The sequence below is a fragment of the Apteryx rowi genome, unplaced genomic scaffold, assembly GCF_003343035.1.
Source record: "Apteryx rowi isolate R43461 unplaced genomic scaffold, aptRow1 scaffold_30, whole genome shotgun sequence".
Taxonomy (NCBI): Eukaryota; Metazoa; Chordata; class Aves; order Apterygiformes; family Apterygidae; genus Apteryx; species Apteryx rowi.
In genome coordinates, this window is record NW_020449419.1 from 4,321,436 (window position 1) to 4,346,087 (window position 24,652).

The following is a 24,652-nucleotide window of genomic DNA, read 5'->3' on the forward strand; positions in this document are numbered from 1 at the left end:
GCTTTTATAAACCAACTATTAGTTCTGCAAGTGTAATACCTTGCTAGAAGTTGCATATTGGTCCAATTTAAAGTGGACCATTTTATGGAGTTTGCCTTCTTAAAGTCCATTTTAATGTTTATTCCAAGAATGAAATCAGCATAAGACCTTTTTAGCTTTTTTAAATTAACTTTTGTCACACAATATAGGTTTTGGATAAACTAATCTCTACAGCAAGAACACTTTGTAAGAATTTTTAAATGTTGAAAAAAAAATCTAGTTCATTTCAGTACTAGAAAGCTAAATTTACCTGACAGCATTCTGCTTTTAAAGACAGGTTGTCATTGCAATGCATGGAAATGAATTATGTTGTGTCTTTTGCTTTATTTGCAGGCTGTTTTTTGGAAAAAAAATAAAATAAAAAAAAATCTTACATCCTCGGGGCTTTCACTTTATTAGACATCTTTTAGTGAGCTTCTTACTCTAAGGGTATTATTTCTGAAGTCCCCACTCTTCTTCCTTCCAGACAAATTCCATTATGTGTTGCCAATAACAATGCCATGTCACTCTGTTAGGAATTAAATTAAGTAATGCATGTTCAAGTTGCTGGAAGATGGATGATGCAGTAGAAATATTTCAAGTAACCTTAAAAAAATACATTCACTTAATGGCTAAAAATAGGACGCTTCTCTTCAATGCTTAGATTTTTACAAATGAATTTCAGAATACCAATAGTAGCCCTGTGGATAGAGCCTTTTGGGGGTTGGGGAGAGGGATTCTTTTCTTTAGAAACAGTGCTGGTACAGTGCAACTGCTGAAGAACAGAATGGTTGCCTATATTCTTCTGTAAGTAGGTAAGATATTTGGATACTAGAAGACTCAACATAATGTGTTTTCAGCTCTGGGTGACTTTTTTTTCAATCCAAGCCAGTCAGTTGCAAATAAACTAGTTAAATCCTGTTAGCTTTCCTGGATGTTCATATTGAAATTATATTTTTAATATTATGGAATCAGTGTAAATGAGATAGGCATTCACTTAGCATTCTCATCCAAAATTTAGCAAGTGAATGAACTTGCCACTCCTAAAGGCTGGCTCTGCTTTAAAGAATGTATGTGATGTTGATGTGGAGAAGGTTGTGTTCTGATCCGCACACAGTAACTCGTCAGTGGCTTCTGACTTGTCTCTGTTCCACTTTAAAAACACTACTGGGACATGCCCTTCCTGACTTTGACTGTTTTTCCCACTTCATTTTCTTTTTGTTACTTTAAAGTCTTAATTTTGCAAGCAAATGTGTTACTTTATATGAATTGTCTCTTTGAACTCCATGGAACTACTTGGGTGAAAAGAAAAATAAGCCAGTCTCCAAGATCAGCCCCTTATTTTTTGCATTTCATTGAGATGGAGACAGTCTCTTCCAGGCTGTATTGCATCAAGTGTACAGGGGGTACTACTTTACTGTGTATGGTTCGAAAGGATAATGGAAATACACTACTGGGACTGTAGAAATTCAGAAAAATCTGTATATTTATAGGTATTTTTTAGGGAGGAGAATAATAATCTACAAAACTTGAAATGTTTTGAATATCAGAGTATGAGCAGATACAAAACTTTTTTTTTCTTAAGGTTAAGAATATTGCTGCATCTGAACAACTAACTAAAACAATACTTTCCTGAAGGTATCAGTTTAGCGCTTCTGTCTTTAAAGTGTAGTACATAGGGAAGTGTGTAAATATGCTTGCCAGGTAGCTGTGGGGAATGTACCATCCCGGCACCTGTGTAGATTTCAAGGCTCAGGATCTCCCCACAACTGATGTGAAGGAAATGGTTGCTGCTAAGCCTTAGAGTTTGGGGTCATGGCAATGGAGACACCAGGTAGTGGCTTGCCATAGTACTGCGCTGTGTAAAGACCCCTCTGGACAGCCCCTCTGCGTCTTCGTCGCGTAATGCTGAAGTGCTTGCCTTTAATGGGGCAGACTATTTTTCAACTTGTATGCATAAGTTGTACTGATTGAAATATGTCAAAAAAAAAAAAAAAGGTTAAAAACCAAATCACAATTTGTATGTAGCCTAACTACTATTCACTTTGTCACTCAAATCCTCCTAATCACTTTTGTTTTCCAGATTGTTTGAAGGACGATCACCAAGGAAGCCCGAGAAGCTTAAGACCCTTTTCTGCTATTTTAGGAGAGTCACAGAAAAAAGTATGTCCTTTAGTCTTTTCTTTGAGCTGCAAAACAGGTACAGGATGAGTTAAATCTCATTAAATTTAGAAATGGCTACAGAATCACAGAATCACAGAATCGCTGAGGTTGGAAGGGACCTCTGGAGATCATCTAGTCCAACGCCCCTGCTCAAGCAGGGTCACCTAGAGCACGTTGCACAGGATTGCATCTAGGCGCATTTTGAATATCTCCAGAGAAGGAGACTCCACAACCTCTCTGGGCAACCTGTTCCAGTGCTCTGTCACCCTCACAGTGAAAAAGTTTTTCCTCATGTTCAGATGGAAGTGTCTGTGTTTCAGTTTGTGCCCATTGCCTCGCGTCCTGTCGCTCGGCACCACTGAAAAGAGTCTGGTCCCATCCTCTCGACACCCTCCCTTCAGATACTTGTACACGTTGATAAGATCTCCTCTCAGCCTTCTCTTCTCCAGGCTAAACAGGCCCAGCTCTCTCAGCCTTTCCTCATAAGAGAGATGCTCCAGTCCCCTAATCATCTTTGCAGCCCTTCGCTGGACTTGCTCCAGTAGTGCCACATCCCTCTTGTACTGGGGAGCCMAGAACTGGACGCAGTACTCCAGATGTGGCCTCAGCAGGGCTGAGTAGAGGGGGAGGATCACCTCCCTCGACCTGCTGGCAACACTCTTCCTGATGCAGCCCAGGAKACCATTGGCCTTCTTGGCCACAAGGGCACATTGCTGCCTCATGCTTAACTTGGTGTCCACCAGCACTCCCAGGTCCTTCTCCGCAGAGCTGCTTTCCAGCGCAGCATTATAATGGAAGTTTCTAACAGGAGCCAGCATGCTGAGGACACGGGTATTCATATTTGTGTAGCTTCCTCCTGTGTAGATGATGCATGTAATTTTTTTTTTTTCCATGGAGGTTATTCTGTCTTTTTTCTTTGTGATATGTGTAGGAATGTGTGTATGTATGTATACACACATATATACATACACACACATATGTGTGTGTTCAATATATGCACCCATTTGCTGCAGTGTATCAGAATGAGGATGCAGAGGGAACTTAGAAACATATGTAGTCATTAAAATCACAGAGATACAGCTAGGTTCTGTTGCACACTAAAAGAATCTGAATGGAGTTTTGGATTTCCTGCTGTATGCACATCTTGTACGTTGACTATGACATTTGTAATTTTGAGGAGTTTTCCCCATCTATGTTGTTATTTTATTTTGTTCCCTTCTGTTCTCCTAAAGGAAAGCTGTTGTGATGTTTTCCCAGGTTAAAATAAAATAAGTGATAGAGCAAGATGTGAGATATCCTCAACTCTTTTGGAAATTAGCATGATATTTTCCCTTGGTGTATTTAATCAGATCTTCTGTTGTTACCATGAATTTGAACATTTGCTAAGCTCTCAAAATTTACTAATTTTTATGAAAGAACTGTATCAGAGCTTACATATTGTATTGGGGATAAACGGATTATACTGTGGTAGCATACATCGCATCTGCAGCAATCTCTTATTATAGTAATTTTTCAATTATAGAACATTTTCTTTACGTGACATTTTCTCACTATTAGCTTCACGTTTTCTCAGAAGGGTTTGTTTTAAAAGAAAAATAATTTTAAACTATTAAGTGGAAATCCCTTTACTTGATTCAGTCTGTCTTCAGTATTTATATTTCTGCCACAAATTAAATGCAGCTACGTGCTGTTTCAGCTATCAAACTTTAAGCAATGTCTATAGAACTAAATCTCTGAGGTCAAAAGTAAATTATGGTCTGTGTATATGACTGAGAAGTATAGTGTACTGGCTTTTTTTACACTTGAGTAGTAATGTTTTAATACAAACCAAATCCTAAATTTATGCAGCTGTCCCTGCCCATGCATATGAAATCTGTTGGGAATATGCTTTATGAAACTATTTGTATTAAATTTCTTAACATTATAATTTCAAATCATATTTAATGAGATTTTCACATGCAGTCATCTGAATTAAAAATTTGCATCGTACCTTTAGAAGACCCCATTTCTTGTTCTTTTCTGTATAATGAATTAATAAGACTCAAGTAACAGCCCTATAAATTACTTTCATAACTCTTTTATAATAAATGGTAATTGAATTCCTTGTAACAGAATGCAGTGGAGCCTATATAAGCTGGTCTTTGTGCTATGCTTAATTTGTAAAATATCACCACTGATATACACAGTGCCCTTGAGGGAAAACACTTGATTACTGAAAGTTTACATTTTTTAAGAGCAAGCAACCCTTCATTTTCCTTAAACCCATATGATTTCTAAGAAAGTTGTAGGGTTATTTAATGCTTTTAGTAGGATATGTTTGTGCCTTACAGGTTAAGTCTTTTCAATGTTTTTTACAAACTAATACAGCAGGCTTAGTGTAGCAAAGAAATAAGTCTCAAATGAAGTTTTTGTTAGGATGGCGTCACCTAATAAAAGGTTGATGTTTTGTTTCTGTAGCACAACTGAACTTTTTTTTTTTCTTTACTAGAGCAAGGAGAGAAGATGATTGTGCATCTTCCCTGTAATGAGTAATGACTCCTCTTTTTCTCTTGAGTGCAGGAGTTCTTCCTCGTTTGCAGTACAGTGAATTTCACTAGCATCCGGGCAGGGTCAGAAACAGCTGTATTTGGAATCTACCGACACTGTGTCTTTACTGAGACAGTAGGGCTTGCTGGGAAATATGAGGTGGTTTTCCATCTATCCATAGCTTGAGTACTCTGTGCATTGCCTGTAGACCGAAAACAATAGATAGACCAAATCTCTGATATATGACTTCTTTTCTTAAGTGGCAACACATTTTACTCTCACCTCAACTATCAAGTCCTTTTAGTAAAGCTTATAGTTTAAGTGAAATCACTTAAAGTAGTTTTTCCTTGATCTGGAAAAAGAAAAATACTCAGACTGCAAAGGGAGACATATTGGTTATTGGTAATGTCTTACAGCCACTTCAGTGCTTTTGACTGATGCAAAGTACATAAATAAAAGGAAGTAGAAGCAGAGAGGTGAATATTTTGGTCTTCATGTTAACTGTTTTCAATTTGAGCGTGGGCTGTCAGGGGAAGGTACAAAGCTGCTTTTGAGGAAAGTTAAATTCTTGTATTTCTGCCAGTAACCACGTCTGTGGTAGTTTTAAAAGCTTACCAGTTAAAATAATCTAAGGACTAAAGCTCTAGCAGTTAATGTATTTTCCTCTGGGGTTGGTTTGCCTGTAGAACCTACTGGATTGGTGACGTTTACAAGGCAGAGTCTCCAGGACTTTCCAGACTGGGAAAGGTAAGTCAAACATACCATTAAATAAAAGAAATTGCTTAAATTAGTGATAGCCAAATCCTATTTTTAAGAAACTGATCGAGTCCTGGAAGTGTTGCAGGAAACAAGGTTTGGTATGGGTTGTTACTGAGAGGGGCCCAGAGGGAAGTGAGTGAACTGACAGAAGCTGTTTGGGTGCTCTGAGGTTTTGAGCATGTTTGTTGCCTGTGAAGTCAACAGGTCTCACATGAATTTTTAAAACAGTAACACATCTTTGGTGCTGTTGGTTGCGTGGGGAAAAGGAGCTGGGACTAGTGGTCCCTTGATTTCAGAAATGACAGGGAATACAATGAAGTATGGGTGATAGCCACTACAGAAAGATTGTTACAGCTTTCCCACTGGTTAGCAAGTTCAGGTGGTACAAACTTGTGTGAAAAAGGGGAACTTCAATTTCAGATTTGGGGTTTTATGGTGAAAGATGTGGAGAAACTGAGGGGTTGACTGTGTTAAACCTTAACAAATCCTTTCTGAATAGCAAATACATTTCTTTAATCAGTTTTTAACCACCTTATGCGAGGGTGTATAAGAAGCTAATGTTTTTGAATGGATTCTTTTAAAATGGATGTCTGTGTGCATAGATTCTATAATCATCTTTTCTGTACAATATCTTTTCTCCAATCATAAGATCTCAGAAAAAACTGTCTAGATTGCATGTCACCTATGAAGGCACTATTGAAAGCAATGGACATGGTATGCTACAGGTAAGTGTGTAACAGTCAATATGGCTTTGTGCCATGCTTTTGTCATACTTCTGTGAAAAGTTATTTGTTTATCCTTAATTGATTTAAATAAGATATTATGCAGTGTAAAAAAAAAATCCAACAGTCTTATTRCAATGTTCCCTAGTTCATCTAGTTTTGCAAATGTACCTGTTACAGAACTAGCTGACAGAAAAGCACAAGCCACAGACAGCTTCAGGTCTTTTGGTTCAACCAGGATCAAAGATTGACAAGCTAAAAGTTTCCAGCTATGATCTTGATGAGCTGTCAAGGTTTTTAGTTTATTCGTTAAAAATGATTCTTGTGCCCTAGCTGGTGACCAGTTCAGTAGTTCAAGAGACTTTTTTGCTGCTGCCAGCACCACTGTTTCAGTCTGGGAGCCAGTCAGCTATAAAACAGATTGATAAGGAGGATGTCCTGTCCATATCTATAGCAAGGGACATGTCTGAATTTTGGAATTAGTTAAAAGTTTGTCTTCTAGAGTTAAATTACAAAAAAAGTTAAAATTTCTTAGCTGGGAACAAGTGATTAAATGTAAGAGGAAGTGAGAAAATTAGAGAGCCTTTTCTGAAAAAAGCAGATGCTAGAGAATAGTAGAAAGTTAAAATTTTCTACTAAGACAGTTAATGTGTAAATAATGGAAGAAATCCTCATCATAAGTTACGAAAAAAAAAGTGAACTTGTTTTTGTAATCTTTTATCTTTCCCCTTTCTGCTATTATTAGTTGCATTATTTGTTTTGGCTGAAAATAGACTTAGTTTTTCAGGGAGGGGACTGTCAGTTGTGCCTTTGTGCTTGTAGAGCAGTTGGGGTGATGGGGGTCTCTCTGTAGGTATTGCTGCAGGACAGATAATAGAATAATTAGTTGCTTGAATATCCTGGTTGATATCCAAGTAGGATAGCTCAAAAATTGTTCATGAGCAGGGAGGAAATCCTGAACTTGAAGTGCTCAGTTGTTTGATCCAGTATGGTGTATCTATCAAGCGAGACCATCACTCACTGGTGTTTCGTTTGGTCTTTTCCCTAAACCTTAAAATATCTCATGACCTTATGAAACTTAAGCAGCCAAAACATATACCGAAGTTATTATAAACTCAGCAATTGCTTAGCAGTATTTGTTTTTCTACTGTCTCCTAATCCAACTAACTCTAACTTCAAAGGAAAGAGAAGTTTAAATTATGCCTTTTCATGTACTGTTTCCGTTTGTTGCACTCAATAGAAATAAATATTGCCTAGGGACTGATGTTCTCCCTCCTGGCTRTTTCAAGTCTTACCAAACCAAACAAGCGTGTGTGTGCAGTGAAGGACTCTCCCAGCAGCAGGGAGCAGGACAAGCAGGGCTGCTCCCTCGGGGAGACGAGCCGGGCGCCAAGGGTGGCCGCAGCGCAGCAGGGCCAGGTCATCGACCGCGGCACAGGAGCAGCGGCCAGGCTTGGTGACGGTGCTTTTGCCACAGCGAGTGGTGGGCRGGTAGACGCAAGGTGACGAGTCGGCTCCTCGAGGCCAGGCCTGGGAGCCCGGTCAGCAAGTCGGGATCGGCAGAGGATGGGACAGGGCTGGGCACGGCCCTACATCCAGCGTTGATAGGGGAGATCCTGCACCCTGGGGGCAGAGGGTGGCGGTGGGGAGCCCCTGGTGCATAATTAAGTAGGAGTAATTAAGGCCTATCAGTGCATTTGGGGCCCTGACCATTGGGTGGCTTTGTTATTATTGTTATTATTACTGTTCTTTTATCATAGTCAAATTCAGCAAATCTTCACGTGCTGAAGTCTGTCAGTGTTTCCAGGGCAGACTTCAGGGACTCTTGCTGATCAGTGGCTGCCTCTCAGGCTGCTTCACCTTGAACCTGACAGCTGAACTACCTTGTAACCTCCACTGACGTTCATGCCACTCCAGCAGCAGGGTGGTGAATTTGCATAAACAGCAATCACTTTATAGAATAAATCAATTGCTTTTAAAATGGTTATCTACATTACAGTGTAATTTGTGAAATATGCCCTATTGTTACAGAAGTTAGAGTCCAGAGCTTCTCTCTTTTGGGCAAAAACTTCAGTGATCAAAATGACTTGCCTTGTACAAGTGCATTTCAAGGAGAATTCATAAGAAATTATTCTAGGTACAGAACAGCTGATACAGAGGTAAAGTCGAGCTAAAAATGCTTCAGGGTGGACAGCTGGGGCAGAATGCTTATTAAAGGATAATTGATCAGAGTCTGTAAAATTCAAGAAGAGAATGTTGTAATTTGCTGTTTCATTTTTTACATGTATTGAAATGTGTCCTAAATACATGCTTTTCAATTAAAAAAAAAATCTTAGCTCTAGAGCATTAGAGATACAGAACTGTATTTTGCTTTATAATGTCTCCATTTTCTAATTTTAAGTTGTCTCAGAAGAAGAAAAGGAAAAATGAAAAAGGCATGCGGTTAATCAAGCACTGTCCTGCTGCTTTTATTTTCAAGTGATAGCAGCTAAACAAAACTATAGCAGAACAATGTTGAAATTTGTATGGGACTCTATTTACCTCACTAAATGAAAGGATGTTATAGTGTTTGCTTATCTTATAATCTTCCTGAATATATTTTTTGTTAGGTTGATTTTGCAAACCGTTTTGTTGGAGGTGGTGTCACTGGGGCAGGACTAGTACAAGAAGAAATTCGCTTTTTAATTAACCCAGAACTGATTGTATCTAGGCTCATCACTGAAGTCTTGGATCACAATGAGTGTCTTATCATCACAGGTTAGTCTTTGTGGAAGGTGTTTCACATATCATTCTGGTTTTATATGTTGTGTGTGTGTATATATATCTATTGCAAAATGAAGTTTAAAATGTTTAAGTGTTTTTAAAAAAAAAAATAAAAGAAATTCAGTACTCATTTAACAGTGAGTACCCTTCTCCTAAGGGTACTCCTAATGAGTACCTTCCGTCCTGAGACCATAGGGCCTCTGTTTCAGTAGAAGTTTTGTGAAGGAATTGTTTAAAAAGAGAAAAAAGAGATGACAGCAAACAGCCAATAGATGTTATAAAACTTCTTTATCATATATATATATGTATGTATATACACATATATATATACGTGTGTGTGTGTGTTTGAAGTTTCAGCATTTTCAGTCCTAACTAAAGAATACTGTAGTGTGATATAAATAAAAGCTGCAATTACTAGCTATTAGCTTATGCTTCTGTTGTGCTGAAAGCAGGGGGGATTCTGTTCCTTTCTGAAATTGGTAACATTTGATGAGATCAATGTGGTTGAAAACTCCTCGTGAGAAGAGGAACTGGCTTCTAGTTACCAAATAGAGAAGGAGGTGGAAAAGGAGAATATCAGTATTCATTAAAAAGGATTTTAAATCAGTAAATGTCTCTGAGAATGTTGATCTTGCAAGTTATGCGTTTCTTTTGACTGTTAATTAAACAAAATTTAAAAACTAAATGCTTTTCCACTGTATGTTGTGAGGCTGTGTATGGAGATGTGCCGTCTGTCCAGTGCTTCACCGAAAGTATTTTTCCTTTCATTTCCATCTCTGTCTTAACATTTGGAATGTTTTATTATCCATCTAAGTGGATCAAAACAGCTAATTTCACTATTAAAAGGTTGGAGAGGCCCAAATAATGCTGTGGGTGTCTGTCCTACGCCCTGTAATGCAGTGAGCAGCTACGTGCTTCCTGATGGAAGAATAAAGTGGATCTAATTTATTTACTGTAAACAATAGCTATAAATAAATACTTGACCACAGCGATCCTCTAGGCAAATATTATAAGCGATTATGTATATTTGATATTATTCAGCTTGCTATAGTAAAAACAATCTTATATTTAGTTACCTGAGCTGCCTCGACAGGCAGGAATTTGTGGAGGTGTTGGAACAGACTCTTTGGAACAGTCCTTCCGGAGCACTCCTCCTTTCTCTCCCATCCATGCCCAGTAGAAATTTGAGCTTAGATCTTCCAAATCTTACCCTGGTCACAGAGCAATCAACTGTATTTAGCAGAGCATCTCTTGGTTTCAGTCTTAACCTTGGTAATCTTTCTGAAGAAAGACATTCTTTTTCTTACCCTGCCTAAATTAATGCCTTTCTGTGAAAACTTTTTGACAAATGGGCTTTTGTGATTAATTTTTAAAAATTGAGTCAGAAAATTCTTGGCCAGGCCTAATTTCTGCCATGTATTTTGGGTATGGTACTGTAACAGGATTAACATATTGAAGTATTGACCTTTGGATGAGGCTCTTCTGGGGAGGGTAAAAGTAGAGTGCAGCTATCTGTCTGTATAATAACTGACTGGGGGAAACAGTAAATTAATGTTTTGAAAGGGCTTCTTCCTTTTTCCTGGAAAAAAAAAAATTGCGATGAAAAGATAAAGATGACTTTTTCACTGCAGTAGTATTCTTTCAGTTTTACTTTATTACAGTGTTTTGCAATTAATATCTGTGATACGATGTTCTCCTCCTCTAATGGAAATGGCTATTCCATCATCTTCATTTCATCCCTGGCCTTCTTCCAGCTCGGTTCTTGGCCAAGTCTCCACTGCGTGTCACCACTTTCTGGATAAATTATATTCTTGCTATGACGCGCTTGACTCAGTGGCCTAATGAGTATAACTGTGTAGCTTAAATTTGCAGAAGAGTCTGAGAAATTGGAAAGAAATTCAATTTGTTGTGATTGCATGGTATCTGGTTAAGATCATTGCTGTAATGAATATGGAACTGGTCATGCAAAGAGGCAAGTTCTTCAGCATGGGCATCTACCTGCAGAAATGTCAGCCGCGATGTCAGAGATTCCAGTGGCTGCATTTCTGCTAGGTTTGCTCTGGTACAGCTGTTCATAAGTATCAATATTTTTCATTCAGTTGGGGTTTTGGAGGTGGGGGGGGATTGGTTGTGTTTTTGTTGTTGTTGTTTTGTTTTGTTTTTGAGTTCATATATACTCAAGCAGGGTTAAGAGCAGATAAAGCTGTGCTCCATGATTGCTTTGAATCTAGAGATGGAATAATGGCCGGTCCTCGCTGCTCTGGGCAATGCTTTTTCAGAAACTTCTATGCACATTATCCATGCAGTAAGCTAGGTCAGGCAATTTTCAGCCAAAAACAGCTGAAAATCAACACGGGGGAAAAATTGTTTTTCAGCTGGATTAGTTTGTTGATCATGCCACTGTGTGGAGAGCCAGAAGGCTAGAGCTGGCACAAGAGAAGGATCAGAAGGACTGACTGAGAGGGAGAGCAGGGCCTTCCCCTCACCTCTTGGTAGTAAACGTCTGTTCATGTTGGCCTGTGGTGACTGCAAAACCTTCTGGGCAAAAAAGCACAAAACTACCCCTGTGTTTTTCATATGTACTTCCTTTTATTGGGTGCTAGTGGTACTACTTACCTCCTGCCTTCAGAGTTATGATTTCTAACTCATCAGAAATACTAGTAGGACAGTGTGGGTTTTCCCCCTCTTATCCCTGGGTACTTTATAATGCAATATAGATTATATGCAAATGCAAAGTAAGATTCTGAGGTTTGAGAATGGTGTATTTATTTTTAGTCATAATTGCAACTCTTTTTAGATGGATGAGCGCTAGCATTTGGCAATTTCACTGTTCCTCTGCTTCTGTAACTACTGCAAGTTTTACTAAAAATGTATGTTTGAAAGATTTTTGTATATATTTTTTCTTTTTGTCTTGTGTAGGTTTCTTTATTTTGTAGCTTCTTTCTAAAATTCTGATGGAACTGCAATCATGTGCTGTATTGGTGGCTTGGGTTTTTTTTTCCCCTTTCCATCTTTTTATGGGAAGAAAAAGGAGATTCACCAGAAATGTTTGCACATCTGATTCATTCTGTATTACGTCTGTTCCCCCAGCAGCAGCAGTTTGTATCCCTGTGATTCACAGGCAAAAGTACTTCCAGCTGAATAACCATTTTGTCTGACCTCTTTCCAGAGCTTCACTTATGAAAGCCCATTGATTTTCATTAACTTTTGGTTTTGAGACATGAGTTTAGAGTTTGTATGATTTTTTTTGTTTCTGTTATATATATATAAAATGTTTGCTTGTTTGTTTGTTTCTTGATGCTTTCCTCACCAGAAGCTGCATTTTCATAAAAATGAATGAAAACAATGACCCTTTTAAGAAGCAAGCTTAATACTTTGACTGTCATTTAATCCATCCCAATGCAATATCTTGATAACTCAGTCTTTTCACATGCTAGAGCCCAAAGGAAATCAGCTTTTCAAAGTTGAAGTTTTTCTGGGCTGTTGGAAAGGTCAAACGTTTCCCTCKTTTGTCTTTTCTTACTATTTGCTCAGACACTTTTCCCAAGCATATCAATAAATCTAAATTCTTCCTAAGTCAAGAAAAATATTACTAAAGGCTGATAGCCTAAAATTTGATCAAGAGACWGACTTCTGAATATTTAAGCTGCTCATAGTAGTCTTTTGTATGAGGGCATGGATATGTATGAATATATAGGCATATTCTGCCATCACAACTTCGGGGACTTTTCTTTTATAAGAGGAAGGCAAGTCTTGGTGTGGAATTTCTGGTGTGAGCAGTTTCTTTTTACCATCTCATTCATTTTGAATAGCAACTTCTCAAATTAGCATTGAGGGGAATTTGTGTGTCCCCAGTGTGGTTTATCGTCTAGGTAAATCTAAATAAATAAAGCATGAGTTAGTAACAGGGCAAGTGAGTTGAAGGAGCATGGTAAGAAGTTTTTTTCAGTTAAAATGAACTTGGGTAAATGGAGAAAAATGTCTTGAAATATATTCATCATTTTTAAATGGTTTTTAACAGCTTATGTTTTATATGCTGAAGACCACTGAAAGCAAGCATTCAAATTTCCCTGTCAGTTGAGGTTAGAAGTGAATAGTTGTATGTTTCTGATTGTTCAACATTTTTTTCTATTTACACATTGGAAGACTGAGATTAAATTTAAACATTTGTGTTCTTAGTTTCATCCATCTTTGCAATAGTTATGCATGACTCTTTTCTTAGTAATCAGACACTTTGTTGTGCTGTCAATTATTTTGAATGCTTACAGGTCTTTCTAAAACCTAATTTTCTGTTATATTTATAGGCATAGTTGGTACCACTGTCTGTGATTAAGGGGTTGCTTAACAGTTCTCATTTGGTTAATATTGTGCCAAACTGTACCCTGTATGAGCTGAAATTTTCTAAACAAGGTATTTTCTGCAATCCTCTGCTTTTGAAATTCAACCAAAAATAATTCTGCTGTTGTGAGCCCAAAACTAGGGGAAGACTTGTGGTTTTGCTGTGGTGTTTCTTTAGAAGTATTTCTTTGAAACATTTGTGCATTGCCAAGTTTTGAAGTAGAGACCTGAAGTTTGGCAAGATGGGGTGAAAGGTGGCTTTTGTAGAAGGCATGTGATTCTTTGCCTCAGTTAAAATGCTCCCCTTCTTGCTCTTGGGATAAACCTTTAAAAAGTAGCTTGCATACTAGAGTATGATAGCTAAAATTACTAGAGATCTTAATGATTTACTTTCTTACACCCCTTAATGCTTGCCAAGATGCCCTGCTGGTCGTCTTCATAGAGCGGCCCAGTATTTAGGCTCTAGAACCTGGATTTGTTGGGTCCGAAAGCTTTTGTAGAAGTGGCCTCTTAAGAGTGACTGCCACAGCTGAGAGCAGTGGCTCTTCAGTGTGTTCAGTGCCATTAATTGCTGTAATATCTGAGAATTCATGGCAGGAACCATAGTTTTATCATGCTGCACAAATGCAAAACAAAATGATGACAAGAGGGAAAGAGGTATGGGGCAATGAAGACTTGGAAGTGTTAACAGTGCTACCGCCCCTTGCGTCAGGCTGCTCTTGGGAGGTTGTAGGGTGTCAAACTGAGGAACGCTGGCACGGCTAGAATGCTCCTGATCGTAGGGCTTTTCTTCGGCTTTATGGATTTTAGGTTATGCTTTAGGAAAATAAAATTGTTCTGTGGAAACATACGGCTCACCAAATACACTTTTTATCATTTTTATATTTTCTCCTTGTGTTTCCTAGAGCTGTCACCTCAGCCRTTAGCTAAACTGTGATGTAGTGTTGCAATGTTTTGGATAATAGAGTGACTATTTTATCATCATGTTTACAGGTAGTAGCCTCAAAGATGCTTCTAGATTTGAGTTGTGCTAATTAATAACTTGTCATGTAGTGAGCCTGGACTGTATATAAAAGATTTGTTTATCCCTGATGCACTAAGAATTTCTTTCCTTATCCTTGCTTTGCTACCACTAGTATTTCAGAGCGAATTCTAAAGGTTACCAACTTGCCATTCTRTCAAAAACTCTGGAATTGCCTTGAGTTTTGAAAGCTTAGATTTAGCGATTACTATTACATCATTAAAACTGAGAAGCTTGCTTGCTGCTGTACTTAAGCTTCCTTTGTTACAGCGCCTCTGTCCATGCGTTCCAGGAAAGCTAACCCGGTGTTTTTCACAAGTTTGCTTCTCAATATGTTTTAGGAATCTCTTTTTCTCCACTTGGATCTCAGAAAAACAAAGTCCTGGTGAAAGGAAGGCACCCAGTGTTTGTTAAACAGATATTAATCAGTAAAACTTCCATGAAGAAAGGCCATTTGTAGAGACGCTATCCACCTTTGGAGTGGCAAAGTTGAGAATTATCTTCCAGTTGTATACTGGACAGCATACATAAGAGATTTGTGTTTCTAATGTTCTGCGATGGATGCTAGCTATCACCTGTGGAAAAGAAGCTTGTACTGGTTACGAGAAGACTTATATTCACATACAGATACGAATCTCTAGCTTCCACCCATGCTCCTGAGAGTGTTGCATGTTCATTCAGAGAGGCAATGATTCCTGTGAAAGAATATTTGCCAAGAGGAAAAATATTTACAAATTTTGTGTGTAATATGGAACATTACTTGCGTTTCAGGTACTGAGCAGTACAGTGAATATACAGGCTATGCAGAAACCTACCGGTGGGCAAGAAGCCATGAAGATAAGACTCCAAGGTAAAGTTTCACGTAAATATATCAGCTGAAGGAATAAATAACTGTCTAAAATCTTGAAAAATTGGTGGCTTGAGTATTTCCTAGCCTTTCTCCTCATAGAGAATTTTACTGTTTGCTCCTGCTCTCTTCAGGAGAGCCAACAAACTGAGTAACTTACCTCACGTTACTCAACGATCTTCCGTGCTTTCTTGATGCTAATGGTACCTGCCAATGTGTCAGTTCTTAAACCAACAACTTCTACGTGTTTTTAATACAAAATTTTGTTAACCTATTGACTGAGGTGTGGGTTGATAATGCCTCGCGAGATGTGTGACGCTTGCATGGCAAACTAAGATTTAATATAATGAATCTGAGTTGAAAGCCCTGAGTGTTGTGGGTTTTTTTTCTTTTTTTTTTCTCAACAATGTTATCATAGCGTATACACAAAATTATGCATTTGGTATGGGAACAAGACAAGCTGAGGAGAAATGAGCTCTTTTGAAACATATGCAATGTACTCTCTTATAAATATTGGAGGATGATGGAGCCAAAGTGCCTTTTTTTTTTCCTGACCTTGCAATGTTCCTCTGTAGTTAATAAACAGTGCAGTTTAATTAGATTGTTTCACAATTCTACTCTGATGTTCAAAGTCTAGCCAGAGTATTTTTACTTTTATTGGGAAGCCTTTTGTCTCTTTCCTGATGCTGCTGCATCCTTCTTCTCCCCCCCCCCCCCAAAAAAAAAAAACCAATACAAAACAAAAAAACCCTGCTCCATTGACTGTTATGAGCTTCACCTTTCTGGCTTCCACTAGCAGAGAAGCTCTGCAGGGAGTTGCTTATTTTGGATCCTGCTTATATGGCCACTACTAAACAACTAATTTTATTATCCACTTTTGTCCTCCCTCCGATTTTAGGGATGAATGGCAGCGACGCTACACTGAAATTGTTGCTATAGATGCGTTTCATTTCAGACGTTTCCTTGATCAGTTTGGTCCGGAGAAAATTAGAAGAGAGCTCAACAAGGCCAGTAACATTTTATTACAGTCAGCAGTCTAAGGCTGTTTCATTGATACTTATAGTACCTTTTCAGTATTTTTGTATTGTTACTCTCTTCAGCTAAGGATGTTCTTGCTTAATTGTCTTTTATAGAAGATGTACTTTGGGGTTTTGCCCTCTAAAGTAGAAGCTTTTCAAATAGAAGCACTTGTTCTTTGATACTCTACACAAAGATGTGTTTTCTTTAATGTTCAAAAATATACACAAAGTTTGGATATACCTGTTTCTAACTCTCTGTTGTCCTGCTTCTAAAATATGATTTAAATCCTCTCCCAGTGTTTTTACAGGATTGAATTATGACTGGCTCTGCTGAACCATACCCACCCTTCCAGTTAAAGTGGAGAGGGATGTTTTAACATGGCAAATATGATGCCCCTTGCTTTTCTTCCACCTTTCATGCTAATTCTTGGGGTACTATCATGTGCAGATGGGGTTACTTTCCCAATTGTGGCAGATGCTTTATCCTATTGCTTGGCTGGCTTGGTTTTTGTTTGTATTTCTTGTTTAGCTGCTGTGTATTTTCTTGAAGCAAAAGCAGTCTCTTCCCAGCTCTCAAGGTTGTTCTTTTCCAATGACCAGTAATTGCCATCAGTGAGCTGTTTATAGTTCTGTGGCCTTAGCTTTCAGCTCGTGTCCATGTTTTCAAGGCCTTTGCTGTTATTCCATGCTTAAACTGTGCGTCATAACAAGAGACACCCAGTACCAAGCTCTGTTTCACAGTGCAGATTCTCATAACAAGCTGATAACACAGCTAACAGGCCAGAGCTGGGGCTTTGCACACTTAGCGTAAGGCACGGTTAGTGTAAGGTCTGTGGCCTGTTATAGCAACGGCAGTACTATTTCACTGGGCCATTGAGTACAAGGATGCTCACACAGTTGTTATTGTGCTTATATTTGGGTTAAAAACAAATCAGTACTAAAGTCTGTTTAGTGCACTTCTACTTTTATAGATGCAACAGGCCTCGGCTTTAGCTAGAGGATTAAAAATAAGGGGACACTGCTGCAGTTGTTGAAGTTTCCTGCTTTCAGGAGTATGTTGATAGGCAATAGAATATAATAGGATGTATCTAAATAAATTCCACCCTGCTTGAGTATTTTCCTAGCCATCCAGCTAGAAAGGGAATGCACCTTAAAGGCCATTGATTTCCCCCCCCCCCCCCCCGAAATAGCGTACAGTGATGAAAGACTAATTTAGCTTTAAAACTTGAGCTTCATGACTAAAATAACATTCATTAGCTTGTTTCTTTATGGTTGATAATGAAATTAGCCCTGAAAATGATTGTAAATAAATGTAAACTTCAGTGACATCTTACTACAAAGTTCAAGTTACCAGCTCTACTGAATTTATAATCTGCATACTGTTTTCAATATTATTGGTTGGATTTAAAATTTGGAATAAATTACAGTAGATTAATGAATCTTCCATACAGTGTGTCAGTTTAGCTGATGTTGTTTGAGAACTGGTTGGTATTTTAAGAAAACTTTAAGCCTCAGTTAAAGAAATTTTTATTGTGGTAAACAAAGAATTAAGTTTAATGGAAGTTCTATGTTAATTTAACAAATCAAATGTGTTTGAATGTACTGTATTAGGAATTTTTTTCAATTGTTTGAGTCAAAATTAATATTACCCTTAAGAGTTTTCTGTGGTGGTGAAAGCAAGTTGAGGGAGTAAGTTGTAACTCTATATTTCCATTACAATTTAATAAAATAGGGCTCAGTAAACAAAATGTATGCACATAGGCTGTGAAATACAAGTGTATCAGGTATTACTAGACATAGCTTAGCCCCCATTTGTTTCCAGAGGGTCTTTTGACCCTCTGTTACTTTGTTAGACGTTAGGAAATGATCGAAACAACTTGAATAAAATAATTTTTCTTCCAGACTTGTATTTTCCTATAAGCACATATGTTGTCGCCTTTGCACGCTCCATTTTTCTTAAAGAACCAGATGTTCACTGTCAGTCAAGTTTCTCARATGGCAGCTGTGTTAGGGTGACCCCTATTTCTGGTTTAATCCATGCCTGGAAAACAAGATTAATATTGCCTTAAATCAGCTGCTCAGAATGAGAAGAAATCCCATTCTGTCTGATTTCAACATCAGGATGTGCAGATACACGTGTAAAAGCTGTCATCGTTTTATCCTTGCTAGCCCCTTGAGGTTATTGCCTAATGAAGGCTCTCCCTAGCAGTAATTTTTTTCTAGTTAGAAATTCCACCTTCCAAATGCTAAGGAACAACTGACTGATAGTTGGGCTTGCAATCCCGCTCATAAATGTCATGAAATCTCTTTTGATAGCCACTGATTTAAAAGCCTATAGCTTCATCTTCGGCAAGAAATGCTTCCCTAAAAATTATGGTATGGTTGTTTTAAACAGCGTTAACTGTGAGAACTATATTGAGCAGCTGTATGGGGGGGAAAAAAAGGAAAACAACTGTAAATATCACACACTTTTAAATAATATGACATACCATATATATAGAATTATGTACAACTTGAACAGATTCGTGTTGTTCAAAAGCACCAACTTTTCCGCTTTCCATATGGAAGCAACAGCTTTAAAACTATGCACAAAAAAGCTTGCAGGTTTCTGTATTCTTAGGTGAGAACTACTTAAAGTGCTGATGCACTGTTTCTTTTTTAGAAAGTGATTAGTTGTTTTAAATTCTTTATTTAAAGACAGCTTTACCCTTCATTCGCTATGAAAAATCTTATGAGAGTACTTCCTTCAGATATTTTCTTCATTGTTGCTGGAGCCCTTCCAAGCTTTTGCAGACTTTCTTACCGTTTCTGACAAGACAGTTTTTATTCTCCATGTTTTTTCCTGGTTAGTTGAGAAATACATGCTTGTTAAATAAAAACTGAAAAGAAAACGGCATCCTTTTGCAGCACCAATCCATATCTCTCACTGGGAGGATGGAGTTTGAAGAATTATTTTTCCATGCAGCCAGTGTAATAGCTTGCTTGGCCCACTCATTTTATACAAATGTGCTTTGGACATTAAGCACACTATTAGTTCTGTCTTTAGAGAGAGCTTAAAAAGCTGCACCTGATGGAACAGGTAATTTGTAAACACTTGTGTAAATGCTCCTTTTGCAAACACTGAGTCATGGTATGCTGCCAAATTATAACTAACAAGTCAGAATTTACTGCTTAAATCAGATAGGGGTGAAGGACATGGATTTTTCAATCCATATCAGACAATGTATTCAATAAATTTTTGTGCCATCTCAAAAACTTCAGAGGGATGTATCTTCTGTATATGTATAGAAACATCTGCTGTTACTCAAGACATAAATGACTCAAGACAAAATGCACTCAAGTGCGTATCACACTTTCCTCCTCCTTCATTTATTGTATTAGACCTGTATTTTAAGATGCCATTTTGCATTTTGTTTTCAGTATTCAGGAATTTTAATAATACTGGATAAAGCAGTCGAGCCGTCATATGTATTAAGTGAGCTGAAAAGCAACAAACATGATATAATCTACTGTTAAAGTTACATTCTCTGTTCTGGCTAATCTAGAACTTTTCTGTAATTTTGATGAAATCCCTAGGAGTTTGCGCTTTTATCTAATTTTTAGCTTGGATCCAAATACGGAAAAATTTCTTCTTGCCTTAAATTCTTTAGTTCTACTGTGATTGACCTTAAATTTAAAGGAAGCCTAATGCTGTATTGAATTTATTTGAATTTTAGTTTACTAGAAGATAGTCCTGATTGTTGTTATCATCTGATTGTATGAAAACGTTGCACCAGATTGCCTGTCAGCTTCATCTGCTGATTCTTGTGTGCCTGCAGGCCTACTGCGGCTTCTCTCGACCCAATGTTCCACCTCAACATCTCTCTGCAGTAGCCACAGGGAACTGGGGATGTGGTGCCTTTGGAGGGGACTCCCGATTAAAAGGTAAATTGTAGCAATACATTAATGCCCAAATGAATCAAATAACTTAGATTTTGATTCTTGGGCGTATTCTTTTTTGTTAACGGAAGTACATTTTTCCTTTTTTTTCCACTATTTATAATTTTAGACAAGAATTGGAATAATAGCTAAACTGTCTACAGAACTGGTTCATTAACTCTCATCTTTAGGCCTTGAGTAACTTGTGGCCTTAAACAATAAAACGCTTACTGCTTTTATATGCCATTTGTAGTTGAAAGTTTGAGGTAGGTGCATCATGTGAAATGCTGTGTTTACAGGGACCTATAACCCTGAAAACTTCAAAACCATCTATCTGCAGTATTAATTCACATAAGAACATATTCATTGTAATTCTCAGTCATATAAATCAATTGACCTTTCTGGGCCAATTTCTTAGACTAAACCTCAAATATTTTCATCTCTGCAAAGCTGCTTTAACTAAGTACCTGGTAACTTACAGGGTTTCCAAAACTCCCTGGCAATGCTTAGTGTTCAGTCTTGCTCCTTAGTATGTTGCTGTATGCCAGAGAGGTTCCCAGGTTACCCACAGTCACTTGGAGACGCTGCGCTCTCTCCTGATTCACCTGCTAGCCCTCACTTTTCCATGTCCTTTCTTTAATTAGAATATTTACAGTGCAGCAGGTATGGCATGCCTGCATTCATTTAAGACTCTTTTCCCATCAAGTTAAGGACTGATGGATCCTGACACTTAAATCAATGTGCTGATTTATATAATTCTATGTAGAAATTTACATTTTGGTTATTGTCAAACCCCTGGAGAGTATTTAAAATTTGTTTCTCTGAACAGCTTTAGGTAGTTATGTTCTCAGATGAATAATTTTCAGGCTACCAGCTTCATTAGTTTTCTTTCCGAACGTGTTTTATTCATTGAGAATCTATTTTTCTCTCAGTGCTCATTGATTTCATGACAGCTGTCTTTTGGTTTCCATTAGATAAAATGGATTGCCAAGTTCAGATCATCAATATCAGGAGCAATATTTATTGCAGGATCTGATCATATTTGATTAAGGATTCACCCTAGGAAGGTTTAATAAACGTTTTAATTTGCATGAGACCTTTCTTGGATCTGAATTGTAGTACCCCATGTATATTTATTTTCAGCATATGTGTTTCTGCTAAAAATACTGCTCATCCAATATAAAACATTATTTGTTCAACATCTGGATGTGAATTGTAGAATAGGGATTGCTCACTGGAATGCTTTACTTCCTCTCCCCCATCCATCAGAGCTCAAAACTGAGGTATACTAGCAAAGACCCCCAGAGCTGAGTCTGTGTGTTGAGGTAACCTCTAAGAAAAGAATTCGTAGATGTAGACAAAGAAATGGGCCATAATCGTGTAGTGCTTCATAGATTAGATGTGAACTCTGTCCAGAACAAGAACATGTAGAGGCTTGATAAAAGTGCATGTTATATATCTATAACATTCTGTTTTATTTTAGCTTATATCTTTATTTTGATCTTCCATTCATTATGTTTTCCTCTGGTTTTGGATCAACTTTGTTTTTTGCAAAGTTTGCCAGCAATAACATTTAAAAGCAGGTTACAGCACTGCTGCTGTTCTGAAAACATTTGTCGAAATCTATGCGTGTACTCTCAAGCCTTCTCTTGTTCTTTTGTCAGGCCTTACAAAGAAGGAGACTGGCCCAACTTCCACTGAAGTCGGCCTTTTTTTAAACTGAACTTAATTTCTTAGCTGACTCTGCAAAATCAATGCTTAATAAAGAGAATTTAAGGACAGTGATGTGCAGTGGAATATGGAACTGGTCATTTAATATGTGGCACTTCTTTCTGAGCCAATGCTGACTGGGAACAAGATGACTTGATTCTTTTTTTTAGTAAACTGAGCTACGAAAAGGGCACGGTAGTTTAAAAAGCATGTGTGCTTTTTTTTGTCAGAGTGGTATTTGATGTGTGATAACCAAATGAAGGCTGCTCTTAGTTCACATATACTCCCTACACACTCCTAAGTGCCAAAGGTGTTTATCTCTTTTGTCCTAAAATGTTATATGGGGTTATTTTGAACTGCAGAATCTCTCAATGGTTTCACTTCACCATGGCCAAATCTTTTACAGTGGAGAAGTCTTTTACAGTTTATAGGATATCGTAAATCCTTCATTTCAGAAGATATTTTAGAAAACTGAGGTTATCAATACCACAGTTTCACTGAAGCCCAAGGAAAAAACTGTTGTTGGCTACACAGGCTAGACATTGTATTGCAATGACAAAATAGTTTTTGTAATTTAAAATTGTGCTTTTTCCTATAACATTGTTAGATATACACCATTGTCATTTCAAATGTAGTACCTGGATCTGTAGCAGAGACTTCGGGACAGCCAAATAAGCCTGGCTTTATAAATGAAAGACCTGATATTTTAACAAAACAGACAAATCCCAGCTAAACTGTAGATATTTCCACAAGTTTTCAGTATGGACATAGGACTTGAAATATTGAAAAAGTATGTTTAGATAACTGGCAGAAGTTGGAAGATCTTGGCTAGTTTTTCAGACCAAAGGATAAATTAGCAGTTTGTAGATGCAGAGGGTATGTTTAATTGTCTAAACATCAGAAGTGTTGTTTTATTGTTTAAAATGCAAAGGAAACAATCTGAAGTGAGGCATCTTGCAAATACCTAACTTTTAGTGATTGTGAGAAAGCACTGTTTACCTGAATCAGCGCTCTTATCTATCTGAGAAAACGAGAGTTCATTGGGAGGACTATCATCAACTTTAAAAAGACCCTTGTAGAACTGGTGGAAGAAGGAAAAGCTTGCATCTTGCCTAATGTAAATGCATGTGATATTGTGGCATTGTAATTCTAGATTTACAGAATAGACAATGATACCAAAATAATAGACATGAATTCCACTGTAGCACTGTGTTCTCCTTGGCCCTGCTGTCTCTGGTGCCGCTTTCCCCGTGCCGATCTCTCCGGGCTCCTGCTGCTGCTGTGCCGCAGTAGTGGGGAGCGCCGAGGGCACGCCGTGGTCGCCAGCGATAACCCCCTTTCCTCCGGAAAAAGGGCCTGGAGCACAACGAAGTTGCCCCACGTGTGGAGACCTGGGTCCCTAGAGGGGTCGGGGCTGTGCTGGGTGGTGGAAGGGGCTGTGTGAGCACAACCCTCCCTTCCGGTGCGGTTAGATGGGATGGGGCCGCTGGGGGTGAGGGGCAAGAGAGCCCCGGCCCCCCAGTCCCCGCGTGGGGGCTCGGCCCCTGCTCCTGGGACACCCTTCTCGGTGTCGGCAGCGGGGTGCCTCCAGTGGCTGTTGTGTACCGCCAATGCCCGGGAGGTGGTGAAGCCTGACTCTTGCCAGAACTGTTTGACCCTCGTTTCATGAGAATTAGAGCAAGTCACAAAAAACAGTAGGGTTTTCTTGACGCTTTTTGTGTAAGGCAAAACTGTGTTGTTTGTTTGGCGTGAATATGAAGATTCATTAGATTCTGATCCCCTATGCAAGCTAGTTAATTAGGCCCTTTAAAAACTGAACTACTGAAGCTTTACCAAATCCACAGCTGGTTCAGTAGTTTAATTAAAATATCATTCCCAGATTGAGATTAATTTCACATGTGAATCATGTAATTTATAATTTTAGCTATGGGTTTACAAGAGTTTTTTGATTAAAGACTGCAGAAGTTTAAAAATGTGAGCTAAGCTATGAACAGCTTCCTATTTAATTTCCACTAGCAGGTAGTAGTGCAGTACATTCCCTGTTTTATTTCAAATGAATTTTTTCCTTTTCTACTCAGTAAGTAAAGTTAATTAAAATACGTGATTAATATTGTCATTGGACAATTAATATTGAAATTGTGTCCCTATGATCTGAAACAAGACAAGCTCTAGTAGATTAAATAGTTGATAGGGATCCATTATTTGGATTGTTGTAACACTATCTGAAATGAATGTGATTGATTGTATTTGCTGGTCGCACTCCCAGCTTGCAGTACTAGTTGATGAAAGAGCTGCACTCTTATAATAACCTGGTGCCACCTAAAAGCGTCCTGGTTTCCCTTCCCTGTCACCCCTGCTCTGGGCTCTGGTGCCCTCCTTTGCACTAGCTCTGGCTCTGGCAAACCCCTCAGTTCGCCAACTCAACTGCTAAAGTAGCAGAAAGCAACTAGCTTTTATTCCCCTGTTGTATAACTTTTCTGCCAGGTTAGAGAATGGAATTGGCTCAGTGAGATGTCTGAGCACCTGAGATGCTGCGAAATAGGTAGGAGGTGGGAAAGGGGAGAACGCAGGTGGGCCAGAGCCACCCTCTCCAATTGCAGAGAGTCATTAGCTTGGCTCAGCTACCTCACTGACCAGTACCCTAGATGGTTTCTCAATATAAATCTTAAAAAAAAAAATCTATTTTTGAAATAGGGAGCATTCTTCTTTCTCTTCCATATAGAAAAACAGAGTCTAAGTTAATTTTGTAATGTTACCCATCAACAGAACATGGGATGCAGCTTGGTCCAGTGGCTTGGAAATAAAGCTGGAAATTAAAGAACACGAATTGCATTCGTGAAACCACCAG

The 24,652-nt window shown here is 38.3% G+C and overlaps 1 protein-coding gene across 2 annotated transcripts in view; it reads left to right on the top strand.

Annotated features, from left to right (window-relative positions):
• PARG (poly(ADP-ribose) glycohydrolase) overlaps positions 1–24,652 on the top strand; it is a 79,252-nt gene that overhangs the window by 49,668 nt on the left and 4,932 nt on the right. For both annotated transcript variants that reach the window (XM_026069902.1, XM_026069901.1), the window contains exons 9-15: positions 2,102–2,181; positions 5,394–5,454; positions 6,116–6,191; positions 8,798–8,945; positions 15,082–15,160; positions 16,056–16,164; positions 19,995–20,100. In XM_026069902.1, coding sequence (XP_025925687.1) covers positions 2,102–2,181; positions 5,394–5,454; positions 6,116–6,191; positions 8,798–8,945; positions 15,082–15,160; positions 16,056–16,164; positions 19,995–20,100 — 659 coding nt within the window. The remainder of the gene's footprint in view (positions 1–2,101; positions 2,182–5,393; positions 5,455–6,115; positions 6,192–8,797; positions 8,946–15,081; positions 15,161–16,055; positions 16,165–19,994; positions 20,101–24,652) is intronic.